The 19,786-nt window shown below is 41.4% G+C and overlaps 1 protein-coding gene across 1 annotated transcript; it reads left to right on the top strand.

The window, feature by feature from the left end:
* The first annotated feature begins 1,824 nt into the window (after window positions 1-1,824).
* On the top strand, window positions 1,825-19,391 carry lmo4la (LIM domain only 4-like a). The gene is made up of 5 exons (XM_085359605.1): window positions 1,825-2,033; window positions 11,545-11,791; window positions 17,094-17,190; window positions 17,291-17,449; window positions 17,897-19,391. The coding sequence occupies exons 2-5, from the start codon at window positions 11,550-11,552 to the stop codon at window positions 17,903-17,905; spliced, it is 507 nt and encodes a 168-aa protein (XP_085215731.1). The 5' UTR covers window positions 1,825-2,033; window positions 11,545-11,549; the 3' UTR covers window positions 17,906-19,391.
* Window positions 19,392-19,786: the final 395 nt, after the last annotated feature.

Here is a 19,786-nt window from a genome sequence, read left to right as displayed (position 1 = left end):
AGCCCAGGTCCTTTCCTATTTAAAGCTCCCACAAAAAAATTAGTCTGCGCCGAAGATTCAGGCTAAATTTGGCAAAAGGGCATTCAGATCTAAAAACGTTTTTAAACAGCCCGAAGGCTGAAAATGCTGCGTCTGAATATTTGTTACCTCTGTTTTTTGGCCCGATAATTTAGAAAACACGCTCCTTTAAGGTAGTGCAGCTTCTTTGCACTTACCCCGCACGTGAGCACTTTGTCCAGCAGGGGTCGCGCTAGGCACGTTTATGCCACACCGAACGAAGCCCGGCTGTTTGCATGTGGCAGTAATTATAATCTCAGAGGTGTGCTCTTAAAGCATGATGTTTTTGATTGTGGTTTTAAGCCTCACCCTCTCTGCATGCTTTATAACTCCACTGACTAAACACACCTGGTCGGTTTAATAAAAATATTAACATAACCAGATAACCTGCAGACCTGAACCCGAGCAGTGTTTATCACAGCCCTCTGCAGGTGTGATGTATGACTCTGAACCCACAAGAGGCGCCCGCGCAGCTATAAATAACCACATAATTAAAGGTGTTGACAGGGAACTGACACTGTGGTTAGAGCTGCTCTCCCCGGAGCCCCCCTTTAGTTTAAAAAGCTTCACACACACTACAGATCCCCCCCTCCAACAACACCAGCGTCCTCAGAACAGGATCATGTGTGGGCTTATTACCAGAGGAGGTGTTACATGTGAGGCTTGTCATGGTCTTATTGTGCATATACTAATGAATCTTCAGTGAAGGAGGGGAGACTTTTAATAAACTTAAAGTCAGAAATTAATTCCAAAGGTTCATAATTACCCTCATCCATAGACTGTATATAAAAGACAGGTGAAACGAACTTAAAATAATAATAATAATTATAAATATAATAGACATGCAGTTTACTTCCTTACTAATTTATTTCACTTCTTCTTTTCCTTCCTACCTTCCTTCTTTTCACTTTCATCCTTAAATCCTTATTTCTCTTGCTCCTATACCGTCCTTCATACTTTTCTACTTTTTCTCCTTTTTCTCATTCCCCCTTCAAACTTTCCTTTCTTACCTTGTTCCCAACTTCCTTCCTTCCTTCCTTCCTTCCTTCCTTCCTTCCTTCCATATTCCTTACTTTTTGAGTCCGTCTGTCACCCTTTCTTCCTTCCTTCTTTTCTCTTTCTTCCTTATTTTCCATGTTCCTAATTTCCTTCCTTCATTCATTCATTACCTGTTGCTCTTTAATTTTTTCCTCCCCTGGTCCTTTCCATTTGAACTGTAATTTCCTTAATTTTTAACATCCTTTTATCCCTTCTTCCTAAATGCCTTCCTTTCTTCCCCTTAGCATCCTTCTCCATTCCTTCTTATACTTTCCGTCCTTCTTTGTTTCTTGGTCCTCTTGGACTCCTTTTATTTCAGGATTGGCTCTTCACATTCGAACAATAAATTAGAAACACGCCCATTAAACTACATAAATACATAAATAAAATTAGATTTAAATAAATATTATAAATAAATCTGGAGCAGAAAGCCTAACTCTTTAAGTTAAACTGATTTGAGTTATTTATTGATTCTGTTTTTATTTAGTAATAAATCCCTGTTGTTGTAAGAAGAATAATTTCTCTCTTGAAGCAAAGCGTCATGTGAATAAACGACTGTTTGCAGTCACAGTCAGGAGATAATTATGGCATATTTAGATTTTAGATCAGCAGTCATCCATCTTCCTGACCACAGGCAGGAACTACGCCCATTTCGTGACGCAGAGGAGGCGTGGCCTGGCTGGTTTAAATTGGGGAGGAGCGCTCCTCCGTGAACAGCTCAGTGCGCGAACAAAGCGCAGTAGGTGCAGGAGAGAGAAAAAGAAAGAGAGAGCGAGAGAGCGCTCAAACATCTGCAAGAAAAAAGCAGAAGACTGCATGGAAGAAGAGCGGAGAGGAGCTCCTTCACAGGAATACTGAGCCGAAAAGTTCCCAGCTGTTTGACCTTTGGCACAAACATTAGGTGGACGAACAGAGAGATTCAAGTTCAAAGCGCGGAGGTGAGTTCACGAACCTGAAAGGACTATTTTACTGTCAGCGGAATGAAATTAAACCAGACTGAAATATTTACCGCGATTTAAGCCTCAGATTTGATGTTTTTGTCTTTAATATTTACACTTTCTCAGACACATTTCTTTTCAGACAGCATTTTTAAAACTTCTGACTCTTCAGAAACAAGCAAACGCACAAACACAGTTTTATCTTTGCTCCAAACCGCATGATATTCTCAGAAAAGCATCAACACCGAGTCTTTATTTCACACTGCAGCATGACATTTACAACAGGCAGGGTCCAGGACATGAAGCCAAAGTCTTTCCAAGCTCATCCGCCCGTTTTTATTCTATGAAATGACAAAAATATGAAGTGAAAACAGGAATGTGCTGCTTCATTTATGTTCACAAAGTGATGAAGTGGAACCAGAGAATCTGCTTTGTCCTACCTTACTCTTTGATATAAGAAGTGTTTACATCATATCTCATCAGACTTGTAGGAACACACGTTCATTTTTGGTTATTTAAAAAGGACTGTGCACATGGATTTAAGTTTAGATGCTATAACACTGCTGTCCTCACTAACTTAATATATTCACCCACTTTTAAAACCAATCTCAGATCTCATTTAACCTTTTTTGTTAAACACAACTGCAGATTCAAACTAAAAACAAATAAAAAATGTTCATCCTGAGAGGCCAAGAGATAGTTGATATGATAGACTGTATATAAAAGATGGCAGTAGCCACTGTGACATCACTCATGGGTTAGTTGCTATAATCATTTTGGTGAAATCAAGTCGTTAGCCTATGAGCATCCTCTGTTTTATCGTCCTTTTTTCTTTAATTGCATCATAATTTATTAAAAATCATTTATTTATCATTTTTGGTAAATTTATTTATTGATTGATTTAATAATTTGGACAAAGTGTTGTTGGGTCGGAGATCGCAGGAGAAGCAGGTCGCCCCCTGCTGGTCATTATAAAGAGTGCAGGTTTAAGGTTCATAACTTCAGGTTTCAGATGTTTTACCCGGCCTGTGGTTTGTTTCTGGAGTTTCTGCTTCACATTGTGACTTTTATGGAACAAAACAGCCCGAGTAGGTTGGAACGACTTGGGCGTCATGTCCTGAAGTCTGTGTTTTTCATTTTCATGCCGCAGCGTGTAATAAATGCTCGGCACTGGTAATATTTTGGCTGGCTTTGTTTATGTGTCTGGTATGAAACATTTTGTGACTTTGAGCAAACACTCAGTTTTGTAAATGTAGTTTAAAAAATGTTTTGTGTTTTGTTTTGTTTTTTGTTTGTTGTTGTTTTTTTCAAAAGAAATTGGAAAACTTGTAGAAAAATGTGTTAGCAGATGTGGGCGAGTGTACTCTAACTCAGCACTACACACACTCTATTTAGAGCTCTTAAATCACAAAAATGTAACATTTTCTGTAAATTCTGTGAATCTCGGGCAGCTCGACTTGTGGGAAGTGTTTCCAGCGTTTCCACGTCATGTAGCTGGAGTCGAGTGTTTTAACCGACGCATGAAGCGATACATTTTTAGACATAAGTTGTAACGGCCGCCGTTTTCTTTGTGAGTATTTATTACACGGCGTGCTGCGGGGAAAAGGCTGTTCTAACGTTTGAGTCTAAGGTTTATTTTTTAGCACCCGGCGGCTCTTTTTTACTTCTCATCTGTAAATAATCTGCTCTTTCACGTGATTCAGTTTATTTTGAAAAGTCTCAACAGGATCTTGAGCTTAATTGTGAAAGGTTTATGTGGAACATAAACAAGCGGACACGCGATGGTGTTACCATCGTTGTTGCTAACGACAACGCATAAAAACAGGCGCTTGTCCGTCCGTAGTGTGGTTATATAAAATATAAGAGAAAGAGAGAACTTTAAGAAATTAATATAGCCACTACAGTGACCATCAAAATAATGAAAAATATTTCCGTAAACAGTTTATTTTGCGACACCACGAAACAAACGATAGCGTAAAATGAAACGACAGACGTTTTTATATCGTCATCTGATATATATCGTTATATCCAACAGCGCTAACTGCCTGATGATTATACTGTTTTATAAATGAGTTTAAACAGAGAATACCCAAAAGCACATTTTCAAAAAGCTGTTTCACGACCTCTGCTGTAAGTGAATGACTTTTAATTCTGTGTAATGAATCATTCAGAGAGGAAAATTACGCTCAAGTAAAATATCCGCTGACTTGTTCATTCAAACTTATGCTTTAATTCAGTTATTATAGCTAAATATTTTTATTCTGACTTCACAAAAATAACAAACACAAGCTTATGAATAAGAATCAAAATCAAATGATCAGAAAAGCTCCTAAAAATAAATAACTAAAAATCAAGAGTTGCAATAAATGTAAAAAACTATTGGCATGTATGCTTCATCCATCACTGTTGGTGTCAACGATGCTCTTTATAAAAAAGACATTATTGAAAAGTGAAGCCGCTTAAACCTGTTTTTTCTAATGACCAGCAGGGGGCGACTGCTCTGATTAAACAGTCTGTGCGAAAATGACGCAGTGTCTCTCAAGATCCTCATGATGAACTTATGATCTTGGTTTTAGGTCATATTAAAAACCGTGTTGTTAATTATAGGTCCCATTAAGAGCCAAAAAAGGCGGGAAAATACTCAGAACAGGACTTCACTAACGAGGGACATCACAGTGGCCATGTCCCTCTTTCATATACAGTAAACCTGCTGCATGCAGTGAACTTTCATCACGTCGTTACAGGCGTGTGTGTGTCGGTGTGTTTAAGTGATCTGAGCTGTACTCGTTCAGCTCTCAGCACCACAGGAAAGTCTCTGTGGGAGAATCTGCAGGTTGTCTCTGAAACTGTTTTCCTAAACGAGCGACTGACTGAATAAATTTGACCAAATTTTTATTAAAAAGGATATTTCTATCAGCTCTTGCTTCTGCGGCAGAGCTGCGTCTTTTTAATTTGACTGAAACTGTGAGCAGGATCGCTGCTGCCACACGAACCCGTGCCCTCGGTGTTAATTAAAAAGAGGCCTGTTTTAATGAAACGGCACGTCTCTCTGTGAGAGTCTCAGGAGAAGAAACTGGATCTGTGTGACCGGCGCGCCCTCGCTCGGGCTCGTTTAGTCACTTTTACCCCCTCAGACTGAAAGCAGCTTATTTGTTAATTACACCTCTGAAGAGTGTGGAGGAGGCTTCACTGAGCTGCTTTGAAAAAAGAAGGAAGGAAGCACTTCATAATTTCAGAATAAAACAACTCGTGCACAGTTCGTCCTGTCAGCATCCAGCAGCCGCTAAAATGGCTGCAAACCATTCAGGGCATCCGTCCTTCGTTCCGTTTCTTTCTTTCATTTCTTCCTCCTATCCTGTCTTTTACTCTTACCCTTCCTTTTACCCTCCTTCTTTCTTCCTTCCTTTTCATCTTCTACTCTTATTCCCCTAGCTTTTCTTCTTACTTTCTTTACTTTACCTTCCTGTTTTCTTCTTTCTTTACTTTCTTCTCTTTCACTTCATTCCTTTTTTGTCCTTTCTGTCAATCATTATTTTCTTCTCTATTGTGCTTCCTTACCTATCTTCCTTGCATTTCCATTCACTCCTCCCTCTTTGCTTAGTTGTTTTGCTTTTCTTCCATTTATCAAGCCTTCATTCTCGCCTTTATTTCCCCTTTCTTTCTTCTATCCTTCCTTCCTTGTTTTCCTTTCTTTTTGAATACCCCATTTTCCTTCCTTTCTCTTCATTCATTTGTTTCTTTGTTCCTTGCTTCCCTGTCCTTATTTTTCCCCATCCTGCATTTTTACCTTTCTTCCTTACCTATCCCTTCCTCACTTTGCCCTTATTGTCTTACTTACTTGCCTCTATCCTTGTTATCTATCCTTTTTTCTTAGCTTGTGTCCTTGTTTTCCCCTTTCTTCTTTCTTTAGGTTCTCTCCTTTCTTCTACTGGAATTTCCTTTCTTTGCTCCTTTCTCCCCCCCAAATCTTTCCTTACATCTCACCACTGTCTTCTCTAAACCAAATAAGAAGCCAGTGGTGAGATGTCAGGACTGGGGTGATGCTGGAACCAGTAAAAAGCTGAAATACAGTCCTGATGGTCACAAGCTTAAATGGCAAATAACTATTAAGTGCTTAAATAAAAAATCAAAAATCAGGCAAACACAATTTAAATGGAATAAGAAACACTGAGTGAAAGAAATGATTAAAAAGATTGATTAAAAGGGAATATAAGCCACTCAAACTGGGAGTCCTGTGGACTGTGATGAATTACTAGATGACATATCAGCCATAACCTGATACGCCCTGTGACACATTATACTCTTAAACCCTTTCCTTTTAGACTAATTGAGGTCCTCCAATCTGCACAGAACGAAGATTTTTCTTAATATGAGGAACATCCGTCAACTGCCAGGAAAAAAAAAAAGAGCTGTTGTCAACCCAATCAGCCTGAAACTGGATCTGATTCACCAGTTTGTGTCTCTTCATTAGCCCCTGTGTTTATTCACTGCTCCATCACACGCAGCTATTCCTTTACCGGCGATTCTTTAGGATTAAAGAGCTGCTAATAAAGAAAGAAAAAGCAAAGGTGGGAACAGTTCAGTTTGCTGGATGTGATCATAATGTTTGTGTGACGCTCAGCTTCACCGAGAAGTCACACAGATACTCACAGCCTGAATGTTCTGGCCAGCTTTCAGTCAGATTCCACTAACTACAGTCTGACACCAGAGCCAAACATCCGACCAAAAAGACTCGAAGATGAAGACTCGAAGAGCCAAGCTTCAGCGAGTGTTGTGATGGTTCAGCAGCCATGCAGCAGAGCTCACCGGCAGCGGTTTGAAAGCACGTAGTGTTTGCTGCTGACACCCCGAGGGGAAGCTCAGAAAGTAAAGCCCACACAGGTGAGTGTGGAGCTGGAAATGACATGGTCAGACCTGCGTGTGCAGGAAGGAAGAATCGGAAGTCTGTGCAGCGTTTTATCAGGCTTTAGAGGAAACTAAGAAGTAGACGGGAAAGCTTTCAGCAGGAAACGACAAAATGACATTTCCGGCAAACAAAATGGGAAAATAAAAACCACCTGACTGCACCAAGGCAAAAATCTGTAAAACACTCCTTCTTCTTTACGAAATCACAATGCCATTCCAGAAGAAGTTCCACTTCAGGAAACACATTCAGGAAACCACATGTCCTGTACATGTTACACAGCAGCAAAACCAGAAATATGTTTCAGAAATCACATTTCTGCAAAAAGGAACATTAAAAAAAGTAATTAATATTAGGAAAATATGAAAATAACAACAACACAGAAACCTAACGAGAGAATTGTTCAGGAAACACGACATTCCAGAACTTTTATGAGAATACAAAAACACAACAGCAAAGCATGACAAATGTTTCAGAACTGCAATGTTTCCAGAAAACCTTTCAGATAACTTGCAAACAAAAAAACATCACGCCCAGATTACACAACAAAGCAGATTTTCCATAAAGCATCCAGAAATTATAAAATAAAGCTTCTGGTAACATTCCAGAAGATGATAAAACATTCATGAAAACACAATGACTGAACCCAAAATGTGACAAACGTCCTGGTAAATATGGCAACATAATTACACTTTTACACAGAAGCAGCTTTTGTTTAGACAAAGATATTTACTTTCTGCAAATATATCGTACGACCTGCTGGGTATAAATCTGAGTATCTGTAGCCTGAAACGTCCCCGTCTCAGCAGTGAGACACGCTGAGGCTTTGTGTGCTGCAGGAGATGATTAAAAGCAGGATTTGCATTTTAATTGGATAAGAATTGTATCATAGAGGTTTTTGGCAGCTGTCTCGAATCTTCTCGAATTAACACAGGTGTTAGTGTGATGATTGCATTGGCCGCTGCTCCACAGTTTTGTTTTGGGAACGTTTGGACATTTTTCAGGTGTGTGTGTGTGTGTGTGTGTGTGTGTGTGTGTGTGTGTTCTTTTAAAGGTTTCAGACTCATTAACTGAGGTTTCTTATCCTTTTTAGTCTGCATATGAGCCGGTCAGGTCTGATTCACCACCTGAATGATATCCAGAGGACAGGGTTGTGTTTTGGATGCCACTGTAGAGACAAACTCGTGACGATGTACAGGTTTTCACTTTATTTCACAGGGGTGGGAGGGGAGCTGTTATGCTTTGCAGACTCGGGCCGCTAATTGATTTCACGGCTGGTGATGTGCCACCCAGAGGAATCTGGCACCAAAGACAGGAGACAGAAGGAGGAGAAAGAGATGTTTAGGCACACGGTCACATTAAAAACACCAAGTGGGAACAGATCCAGAATTATTGACCTTGTGATGACCTTTTGGATTTATGCTAACGGGAGAGTGAGGTCAGAGGTTGAACTTCAGGATAGGTTTAGTAATGAGTTGGTCAGCTATAAATGCTTTTGATCCTGGTTGGATGAAAAAGCCCACTGAGGCGGAAATGGCTCAGTTTCCATCAGTTTGTAGCTAATAACAGTTGGCGCTACATTATGACAATGATCAGTATACTTCACACTTATTGGACGTCACTTTAATTGCCTCCAAGTTGAGATTACTTTTACTTTCTTCTGATTGGGTGCCACTTGTAAACACATGTGGGTGTAGCTTCTGTCTCTCTGAGATGACCACATCAGGCACGTCCCTGTCTTTTGCTTTTACACCCCTGATAACTGGCTAAGAAGGAGAAAAATAGCTATCGAGACCAAAGCAGGGCAGCACGGTGGCGCGGTGGTTAGCACTGTTGCCGCACAGCAAGAAGGTCCTGAGTTCAATTCCATCATCAGGCCGGGGTCTTTCTGTGTGGAGTTTGCATGTTCTCCCCGTGTTTGCGTGGGTTCCCTCCGGGTACTCCGGCTTCCTCCCACCGTCCAAAGACATGCAGCTTGTGGGGATAGGTTAATTGGATAATCCAAATTGCCACTAGGAGTGAATGTGAGCGCGAATGGTTGTCTGTCCCTGTGTGTTGGCCCTGCGACAGACTGGCGACCTGTCCAGGGTGTACCCCGCCTCTCGCCCTACGACAGCTGGGATAGGCTCCAGCGCCCCCCGCAACCCTGAAAAGGATAAGCGGAAGCGAATGGATGGATGGAGACCAAAGCAGTTTATTTCTGCTGTTGAATTTGAACATGGGAGTCTATGGGGATTGACTCACAGGAACCTCAAGTGGGCATTTGAAGAACTGCAGCCCATGTAGCCCCAAATATCAGGGCAATGTACTGATTATATACAAAGTGAATTTAAAGTATACCAGTGATGCAGGTTTATGTAATCATTCTTGTCTTTCATTGTCAGCAGACACATGAAGAAGGACCCGTCGGTTCATTTCCAGCTTCTTTAATTCTATTTTTGGACTCTAATAAAGCAGCTTTGCATGATTCACAGTTCAAAATAACCCTATCTTATACTGGGCCTTCAGTTCATCTTGTCTAAAACAAGCTATTCTGCATCCTCCCCCTTTAAGCAAGCTTTCTTCTGATTGGCTGCCCCTCATAAACCCATATGTGTAAGGTCTGACATCAAACAGAGCCAAGAGTAGAAAAAACAGTGACAAATTAGTGTTCCGCTCACAGGGATTACTTGTAGAAACACTGAGCTCATTATTTGAAATTTTGGACGTGTTTAATGTGAAAATCCAGCTTTGGAACAGGAGATTCATGGCAGGAAGTAGAGAGGGAAGCACAGAGCCCAGGTCCACAGATTTGAATGCAAACCCCCGACTGTGCACTGTTTAGTTTTATGTCTTTCTGGTAGAGAAAGTTGTCGGATTTAGTCACGCTTTGTGTCTGTGGTTTGTCCTGCTGTGCACTACAAGCTGTTTAAACACCTCGAGGAGAATTTAAGGCTAAAACGATGAGCTCGAGTTTTCACCCATTTCAAATGTAAAGGTTTCATTTGTGGATTAAATAAATGGCCTCACTTCTCATTCAGAGGATTGACTCATTCATGACTGAGCCGTCACTAATAAGAAGGTTTGGTCCCAGCGCGTGTGGCTGTTTGTGGTTTGAACGTAGCCTTGGGCTTCTTAACATGGTGTTCCTGTGGTTGATTAGAGCCAGGTGTCTACTCTAGAAAATGAGGGTATTGAGGGCAGCCCGCCTCGCCGCAGAGGACCAGCTGCTGCTTGCTGCAATCTCAAATGATCTTGTGGGAAGGCTAGTCGTAAAGCTAAACATGCCCTTGCTGAAATTAGACGCTCTGGAGGACAAATTGTGCTGCTGTTGCTCATTTGGAAAATGAAATCTAGCCCTGCAATTATTTTATGTTGTTGTTGGCCCTAATTATAAATCATGGAAGCGGCTGAAGAGGCAGTGTTGCTGACTCATTGCTGAGCGGCACACACACTGCTGTGGTTGTACTCAAAAGCAATATTATTCCCAGCTGTGCATGAAATCAGCTCAGTTCTGTAATGGAAAAACGAGAGTGAGGAGGAATATGCTGAATGCTGCCCGACAGTACATGTGTTTCCGTAATGTTTAAAAAGAGATGATGAAGGAAAGAATTAAATCAAGGCCCAGATCCTGCACAGATTCCCTGCTCACGGGGCTCGTTTATCAGGTTCAGAAGAGTGTGTGTGGTTTTGTTTTACCATCTTTGAGCTTGTTTGGGGATCGTTCTTATGTTTGTGTATTACATTCATATTCAAGGATATGCTCCTGCCTCATGCACTGTTTTATGAGCCTTTAATTATTCAGGTAAAAGTCTCACTCCATAAGTGGGCCCAGACCTCCCTTCAACCTGTCAAGCTCCTCTCAAACTGAGGGTAGACCCTGGGTCTACCCCAGCATCTCCTTCCATGCATTTCTTTTTGGTCTTGAGGAGCAGCGTCTGTACTCTGAGCTCCCACCCTCCTCTCTAATAGATATCCAATAGATAGATACCAGATACCCAACTTAGTCTCCAAACTAAGTACAAACACTAAAAACTGTGGCTACAGAAAAATATTCAACTTAGCGTTGTTTGGAGGAGAAGAAATATGTCATTAGTTGACAGTTGGTGTGTCAGAGGGCTTCTGATGGTTATACAACAAGAGGCAGCTGTGGCACAGGAGGTAGAGCAGGTCATCTACCAATCAGAAGGTCGGTATTTCGATCAAGTATCCTTGGGAAAGAAACCAAACCCAGAGTTGGTCCTGATTCGCTCATTGGAGTGTGAATGCGTGTGAATGCTGGATGGAAAGCACTTGTGTGTAGAGAAAAGTGCTTGCGTGTGTGGGTGAATGAGACATGTTGTATAATGTGCTCTAAGTGCTCGAGTAGAAAAGAAGCATTTACAGCTAGTTTAGAAAAATATCATGGTCCAGTCCAATCCTGGTTTTCTCACCCTGCCATGCTGTCCCACACTGATCATCAGTTAGGTGGCAACAACTTCAAAATCTGAAAGTAATTATTAATATTAGAAAGTGAGTCGCAGCCTCAGGTTTGGAGTTAACATCACTGACACGCTTTTATTTGGTCTCATCTTTGACACCTTTTTTATATCTAACCTCCAATGGTTCCTCTTTCCTTTTACCCTCCAGTGGCGATGGTGAACAGCAGGGTGGAGGCACCCACAGTAGCGGTGATGGGCAGCGGCGGCGGGACAGCGGGCAGGTCGTGTGCAGGATGTGGGGGTCGTATCGCGGACCGCTTCCTGCTCTTCTCGATGGAGCGGTACTGGCACACGCGCTGCCTCAAGTGCTCCTGCTGCCACGCTCAGCTGGGCGAGTACAGTAGTACCTGCTACAGCAAAGGCGGCATGATCCTCTGCAAGAACGACTACATCAGGTGAGGCTTTTCAGAAACGTGAAACGTGTGTGTGTGTTAGTGTGTGTGAGGGAGGTGCAGGCAGGGGTTTTGTGGGCATCTCTAGGAAAAACTGAGGGCTGGATCTGGAAAGCTGCTGAGGAGGACCCTGAGACACAGCAGACTTTGTGCATCAGGCCAGTAATAATACAGCAGCCTCTCATGAAATAAATAAAGCTCTGACTGTACGGTCGGATTACGCCACAATCTGCAATAAGATACACTGAATAATCATGAGAGGTCTGCAGTGTGTTGGAGGAAATTCCACATTCGATCCAGCCGTAAAATGGGATGTTTATGCAGGTGCATATAAATGTCCCTGATTAGTATTCATGCGGTTTTTGCACTGGTGTGACTCCAAATTAGAAGCTGGACTCTCACAGGTTCCTATGCATTCATGACTGGCTCATGATTAAGCTCATTTAAACTCATCCAAACTGAAAAAGGCTTCACTGAAGGCAAAAATCTGCCTTTTATAAAACAGACTGGTCAGTCGAGTCACAATCAAACTATGATTCTAAACTAACAGGGAGCTCTTCAGTTGTTGAATGCTGCTTTTTTTTTTTTTTTTTTTTTTGACAGCTTTGGGAACGTGTGCCAAGTCGATACACCAGTTTGGTCTCAGGAAGCTCAGGTGCTGAGATGTGATGGCTTCTCATGTTAGAACCTGCAGTTCCTCTAGTGACCACTTGAGGCTGGCTCAGGCACTGAATCAGCCCCATAGACTCCTGTGTCAATGTGTCTAACTTTAGAGCAGAAATAAACATGTTTACAGCCTTCTACAAAAATACCTTTGGTTTCTATCACTATTCTCTCGTTGTTAGTAACTATACATGTTTTTGGAATGTGCCCGTTCAAGCTTCAAAATACAAAACCTCAAAGCAGTGCAAGCTAGCATGTTGGCAGTGTCCATTTTTTATATACAGTCTATGATTCCTGGTCATTGTAGCACCCTCTAGTGGTCAAGACTTTACTGTGGTTCGTCCAAAATAAGATTAGTGATCCCATGAGCTACGTTTTGTTTTATGAATGCTGCTTTGTGATGTCACTTCTAGGGCTGGGCCATATCATACTGTTCACAGTAATACCGGTATAATGTCGGGCAAACGATAAGAAAATGAAATATTGTGATATAATATGGGTAAAACACACATGTGCAGTGCCTTTGTTTTCATATGCACATGGCGGAAAAAGCATGACGGCGACAGAGAATGAGAAGGGCGAAAGCGGATCGTTAAATGAAACAGATGAACCAAAATTGGTTTGTAAAAATGCTACAACTTCAGTGGTGTGGAACTGGTTTAGCTTTCGCCCGTCAGATACACAACAAAGCACTATTTTTGGTAGAGCATGCTAGCGGGCCGTCGTTATTATGTGTTGTTTGGAAAAGACGGCACACTTAAAATCAATCCTTTGATTTTTCTGAAAATCGACAGTGCCCCTTATAATCCTGTGTGCCTTATGTATGAATTCTGGTTGTGTTTACTGACCTCGAAACGATTTTATGTCGTACACGGCACTCGAAAATCTGTCAAATGTTTCAGTACGACTTTGCTAAGCTATGAACCCGCACCGCTTGATGGACTGTCGGAGCATTGCGGCTATCGTAGGCAGGAGCCTCGCAGAGTGATACGTACTGTGCTTCAACATAATATTACCGTATTGTGTGTGTATAACCACTTTTTAAGTTTTGTGGATATTATACATGGTTATGCTGAGGATCTGTCAGCCAGTTTCCACTGGAAATGCCTTTTGGTTAAACTGTCAGCAAGGATTTTGCATTTGCACTGTTAATTTTTTATATAACTTTAATGCACATAAAAAACAGCTGCTTGTTTAAGTGAAAATACATTGATGTTTTTGGGGTTTTTTGCACTAATAAAGTTGTGGAGTTGTAAAGCATTTTGTCTAGTGTCAATTATATCGTCAGTTTAGAGCTGGGCGATAGAACAATAACGATATGTATCGCGATATAACTTTTTCTCGATAGAAAAATTAAACTATCGCGATAGACCTCGCCGCTCTTGTCCTCTTTTAAAAAAAAAAAAAAAAAAAAAAAGGTCAGCCAATCCAAATTAAGTAGCGCAGAGCCGAACCAATCAACCAATCACAGCCGCAGCGTCACGTCACGTGACTTGTTACGTACAGCACAAGTGCCAAGCCGCACATGTGTATTTGTTTGGGAAGCAGCCAGCCACCGTACCGCCCGGGTAATGGAGGAAATGAGTGTGCCGACTAGAGAAATCAACCGAGCGTGACCGAAGAGAAAACAGATGATGGTTCCAATGCCGGAGAGATTGTCGAACGGAAGAGCCATAGAAGTTCCGTAGTGTGAAGGTATTTCGGCTATTTCAAGTCTGACAAAAAACAGTAGCGTTCACTGTAAATTGTGCCGAAAGCAAGTCTGGACATACAATAAACTGGTGCATGCGCTACGTCCACACGTACCCGGGTATTTTTGAAAACGCAGATTTTTCTATGCGTTTGCACCTTTCGTCCACACGTAAACGGCGTTTTTGGTCACTGAAAGCGAAGATTTTTAAAAACTCCGGCCAGGGTGGATATTTTCGAAAACTCAGTTTTTGCATTTACGTGTGGACTAGAAAAACGGAGAAAACGCAGCGTCAAAGGTGTGCGCATTTTTTGACGTCACACTGTGCACCACGTTATTGTTTCGGTGAAATGAATTTCTACAATACTGTTACTGTTAATTCTACTCTCTGCAGTGTTTAAATGCTTACATATACACACAGTTACTGTCCCTCCACACATACGACTCGGTTCTGCTTCTATGCCCCAGCTTTGTTTACTTTTTCCCACCGAGGCTTCTAGACTTCTGATTGGCCAACATTTCTGCACGGTTAGGAATCTAGCGCCACCTGCTGCTTTGGCATGTTCATAGCAGCGTTTTCCTTCATTTCTGCCTTTATGTGTGGACGGGATTATTTTTTAAAACGAACACGGAAAATCTCCGTTTTCAAAAATACCCGTGGACGTGTGGACGTAGCCTCAGTCTCTGACTGGAAGCGCTAATTCGTCATTCGGCTTTTGTCAGACTAAAGTAACTGTTAAAACTGTTTGAAAAGCTCAGCTATACAACAAGGAGAGATTGAGAATTTCCTTTTAGTTCTCAGTTTATTTGATATTGACAAAAGTTAGTCAATTTTGTCTGTTATTCTGTAAAACAAACTAAGATTTATTTTTAGAATTAATATTTTGTTTCTAAGTTGAATTGACAATTTAGTCTGTTTCATTTGTTCTATTTTGAAACTTAAACGCTTTAGCGGCTGCCTTTTGTGTAGTTTGAAATATTTGCCTTTATTTATCTGAAAAAGTCTCATGTTTCTTAAGTACATCTACCCTGTTGAACTTATTATGGGAAATAAATATTTAAATCAAAACAAGCTGCTGATTATTTCACATTTAACTTGTGAGCAACGGCACATTTAAATCTTACAAATATAGTTATTTGGCTTATATCGTGATAGATATCGTTATCGCCTGAAATGAAAAAACATATCGTGATATGAAAAAATCTTATATCGCCCAGCTCTACGTCAGTTATATCGTTATTGCAAATTTTCAAATGTATGTCGTGATAAATATTTTTTGTCATATCGCCCTGGTCTAGTCACTTCCTATTTTGCCTTTTTTGATTGGCTGAATGCTTTTGAATAGATTTTTTTTTTTTTTAAATTCAGCTCATGGCTTTTGTTACTCTTGTGGAAATTGAAGTCATGTGTGCTTTTAACTCCACCAATACCTCTTATTTTTGGCCCAATCAGCAGTGATGGAGCACTTGAGAAGCAGTCCAGTCAGTGTGAAAGCTCTCCTGCTTTGATGGCTTTTGAGAACCAGCGTACATTTTGATTGGCTTGAAAGCCAAATGTTCACAGCATCATGTGGCCGTTTTGTACTGATGTTCAAGTGCTAGCTTTTTGGCACCTGACACCAGACCTAATTTTCACAAAAAAACAAACAAAAAAAACCCTGCGTGTGTTTCCAGCCGCAAACGAGCTGAAGAAACATCTGATTTAAATCCACTCTGGACTTCCAGTGCCACTCCAGAATTACAGCCGCCTCAGATTTCTCGCTTGGCAGCTGTTTGTTCCGTTCTGTGGCAGGAGTGCAAATAAAGAGCTCAAAATATGTATAAATAGTCCTACAGTGGAATTCGGCTAATTTGTGTTTGAGTGGGGAGGACCTCCAACCGCCATCCATCCCATGAACTCAAAGCTACAGACACTGACCAACAGACAGGAAAGCCATGGCTAAATTATCCAAACCTTGAGCTGAGGTGGACTTACCTAAGGTCTGGTTTGGGGTCGAGTCCTTAGATTCGTCATGCTGCTAAAGAAAGATGAGCCTTAACTGAGACTCGGGAGGAGTGTGTGTGTGTGTGTCTGAGGGTTAATTAAGGAGGACAGGGATCCTCTCAGGCACACTCATTAAATGACTGTTTGGATTAAGATAAAAAATTCATTACTCTGTGGAGTCATTGAAAGGGGAAGACAAAGAAAGAGGGAGAAAGAGAGAGACGCCAAAGTGGTCAAGTGAGTATCGCGGGGTTTCACGTGTAGCTTTAATGATGACAGCAGCTTCCTTTAAAGGTTCAACACAGGCACTGACCTTCCTCCAGGTTCAGACTGATGAGGACCGGCTGCTGTGTGCCGCCACACTGAAACGACCCGGAGCCGATACCCTCTCATTGGACCTTTTATGGGTGCTAAATACAGACTATATATAACTGATGCATGAAGACTTAAAACCATTTACAGCTTTAATCACAAACTTTTGTTATTACCCTTCTGCCCAAGCTTCAGTGGTGCCAACATGCTGTGTTTATATAAGGCAGGGGTGTCAAACATAAGGGCTGGAAGCCAGAATCTGCCTCACAAAGACTCTAATCCGGCCTGCTGGACTGCTTTTGAAAATATGAAGGAGGTCATAGGTTATTCTACAGTAAAACCTTCAGTTTTATAATAACTATAGGAGTCTTTTCTGTAATTTTATACATTATTTCTTACACTTGAAGCCCAAAGACTCATCTGACAGATTTCTTTCCTTTACTACATCAACATGTAGAAAAACTGACATTTACTGCTGTGATGGCAACTTTTTTTCTGGCATTAAGATATCTTGACGTATTTGGTGGCATTGAACTTATGTCTTAACATTTCAACATTTCACAGGTACCTGAAATAGTAGAGATGGGATTTGAGAACCCACGACATCTGCTTTATGGCTGTTGTGTTGATGCATGACTGTTTGGTTTCATGTGCAGGCTGTTTGGACACAGTGGAGCCTGCAGCGCTTGTGGACAGTCTATACCTGCCAGCGAGATGGTGATGCGAGCACAAGGCAGCGTTTACCACCTGAAGGTGAGCGTGATCTTCTACCAGTCCAGCGTTGTCAACCTTACATGTTTTCATCTTTTCAGACCGGTGAAACTTTTAATCCAATTTATTTGTTTTTCTTTAGTGTTTCACGTGTGCAACATGCAGGAACCGCCTGGTTCCCGGCGATCGCTTCCACTATGTCAACGGGACAATCTTCTGTGAGCACGACCGGCCGGGAGGAGGCCTGCTCGGCGGACACTCAACTCCACTGCAGGGCAACAACATCATGTCTGACCAGAAGGTGAGAGGCAGTTTCTGGACTAAGACTTTTTTGAACAGTGACATCATTTTCATTCAGGAAGATTTTCATGAAGCAAAAATGTGAGCTTAACTGCTGATGAATTGGCGAGTATTTTTTGCTCCATCCCCCTTTTTTCAGAGGCTTAAATAGAGGTTGATAGTTCAGTCAAAAGTTGCTTCATCAGCAGCTGAGAGTAATTTTCTCCGTGTTGGGGAGAAGATCTGGAGAAGATTCAAAATGTGGTGTTTGCACCTGGAAGTAGTTTATGTGGACTAACAGCATGCAGATAAAAAAAGAGTTCTTAATGAAAATGAAACAGACCAATCCAGTGGATTGGAATTTTGTTTTGTTGTTTTCCAGTCAGTTTAACTTTAATGCAGACTCATGGATGTTTATCCAAGCTGGTGATTGGTTTGGTTTATAACCTCTTCTCTTTACCATCTACAGGTCTGCTGAGGAAGAGGATGGAAAACCAAATGTGTGCCTTCTCCCCCACCTTTTTCCTCTTCACCTTCTCCCCCTCGCTGTAAATCCCACCGCTGGTCAACCTCCCTCTGATCTCGTGGACCCTTGCCGCTGGTTCAGATTTTAACTTCCCAACAGACTCTGAAGATGACGAGGAGTAAAATCTGAAAGAGGTCTGTTGGGATTTCACTGATTAGCTGTGGCCTGGCTGAAAGAGGAAAAGTGGAACTGTCCCATTTGTGTGATTTTAATTTTCCCAGCCAGCCAGTTACTGTGGACATTGAATGAGGAGAAGACAATGAAAGCAATGTGACTCCTGCAGGAGGTGAACTATATTTGACCACATATTTGAGTAAAACTCGTTTGGGTCTGTTGTGTCGTCATTTTAGCTACTCGACGTTTCCTTCGACACGCTGAGAGACACCTGGACACCATAACATCTGTACTGACTTAAAGACGTGTACTTCTCTGTGAAATATTCACATTTTAGCGAGTTAGTGAAGAGAAATTGCTCCCTAGTGGCAGTGTGAATGTCACAGACAATGGGATTGATTTCTCCATGAATTTTAAGACTGTCTTTTCCCAGTTAAATCAGCTCGTTCTCCTCCACATGTCTCATATCAGTGACTCTGTATGACCTGTTTTAGTCTGTGCAAGCTGCTTTGCAACCCACCTCCACCTGAGCTTCTCTTTTTAATGCCGTTTCTGACTTTTTCAGTGTCATATCTGCTGACATTGATACCTGCTCTGTTCTATATGTGAAGGGAGATGTACTGCCATATATATATAAATGACTACAAATGGAAACCAAGAACAGTCGTCTTTTGACTGTAGTGTCAAAAACAAGGACGGACCCTTTATTTAACTTACTTTATTAAAGACTGGCTTTGATTTTTAATTCTTCCTGTTCTCAGGAAGAAGCTACTATCACTGAGTTTCTGTTGTGGAATAAAACATCAGCTTATGCATATGTGCAGTTCCTGGCTCCCAAGGTGAGTCAGTCCCTATACACTCCCATGTTATAATGTCCAACTTTGAAGCAGTTTTCTCCTAAATAACAGGTGTACGGTGGGGTTCATTTGTTTATAGCTGTTTGGATTTTATTGAGGCTTAAAATAACTGGCTTGCTCACTTTTAGCTGACAACGTGGCACAGCACCTTCTCCTCCAAATATGGTCACTTCCAGCTCCAGAAAACCAACATGGCGGAGGCCAAAGAATGATAAAGTTAAAGTTACAACAGTGGGTGACATGGCAGTGGCCAAGTCCAACTTTTCCTTCTACTAAGAAGAATTAAGAGTGTGAAGGTAATACTCTTTTAGCAAAACAATGTTTATGTTGTTGTTGTTGTACTGATGGCATTAGTGCTGTGGAAGCTTTACCATGTGAACCATTGTAGGATAAAGTTATAGTGCGCTAAAGTTGATTCCACCTGTCTCCGTGTGCTGATGGCGATTAATAAAACAGCTAAGACTGATTATTTGAATAAAGACTCATCTGACAGTCTGAGTTAACCACAATCTGTGCCACAGTTTCATTTTTTAATTTTGTTGCCTCATCTCCAGTAAACATGATAACAACAAAGTAAAAATGCTAACATTCTTTATTGATTTAGGAAACTGTATTTAAAGAAATATTAAAGCAGGCTTTGATATTTATCTCCTATCATGTTTGCCCTCGATGTTCATGTCATACAGAGTAGATGAACCCTGCCTAATTTTCGTTATGTGGCTCAGCCAATCAAAAGGAAATGGGAAGGGGGGGTAAAAATACAGTGTTTCACTGTTTTGTTTTTCTATTTCTGGCTCTGTGTGATGTCATGATGATGGAATGAGCCCTGCCCACTTCTCTTTACATGGTCCAGCCAATCAGA

This window comes from Diplotaxodon limnothrissa, linkage group LG7 (assembly GCF_057381915.1).
Source record: "Diplotaxodon limnothrissa isolate DT_005_m linkage group LG7, D_limnothrissa_male_GT1.1, whole genome shotgun sequence".
In the NCBI taxonomy this organism is placed as follows: Eukaryota; Metazoa; Chordata; class Actinopteri; order Cichliformes; family Cichlidae; genus Diplotaxodon; species Diplotaxodon limnothrissa.
The sequence above is the reverse complement of the archived record's forward strand: the minus strand, read 5'-3'. Positions and strand labels throughout refer to the sequence as shown.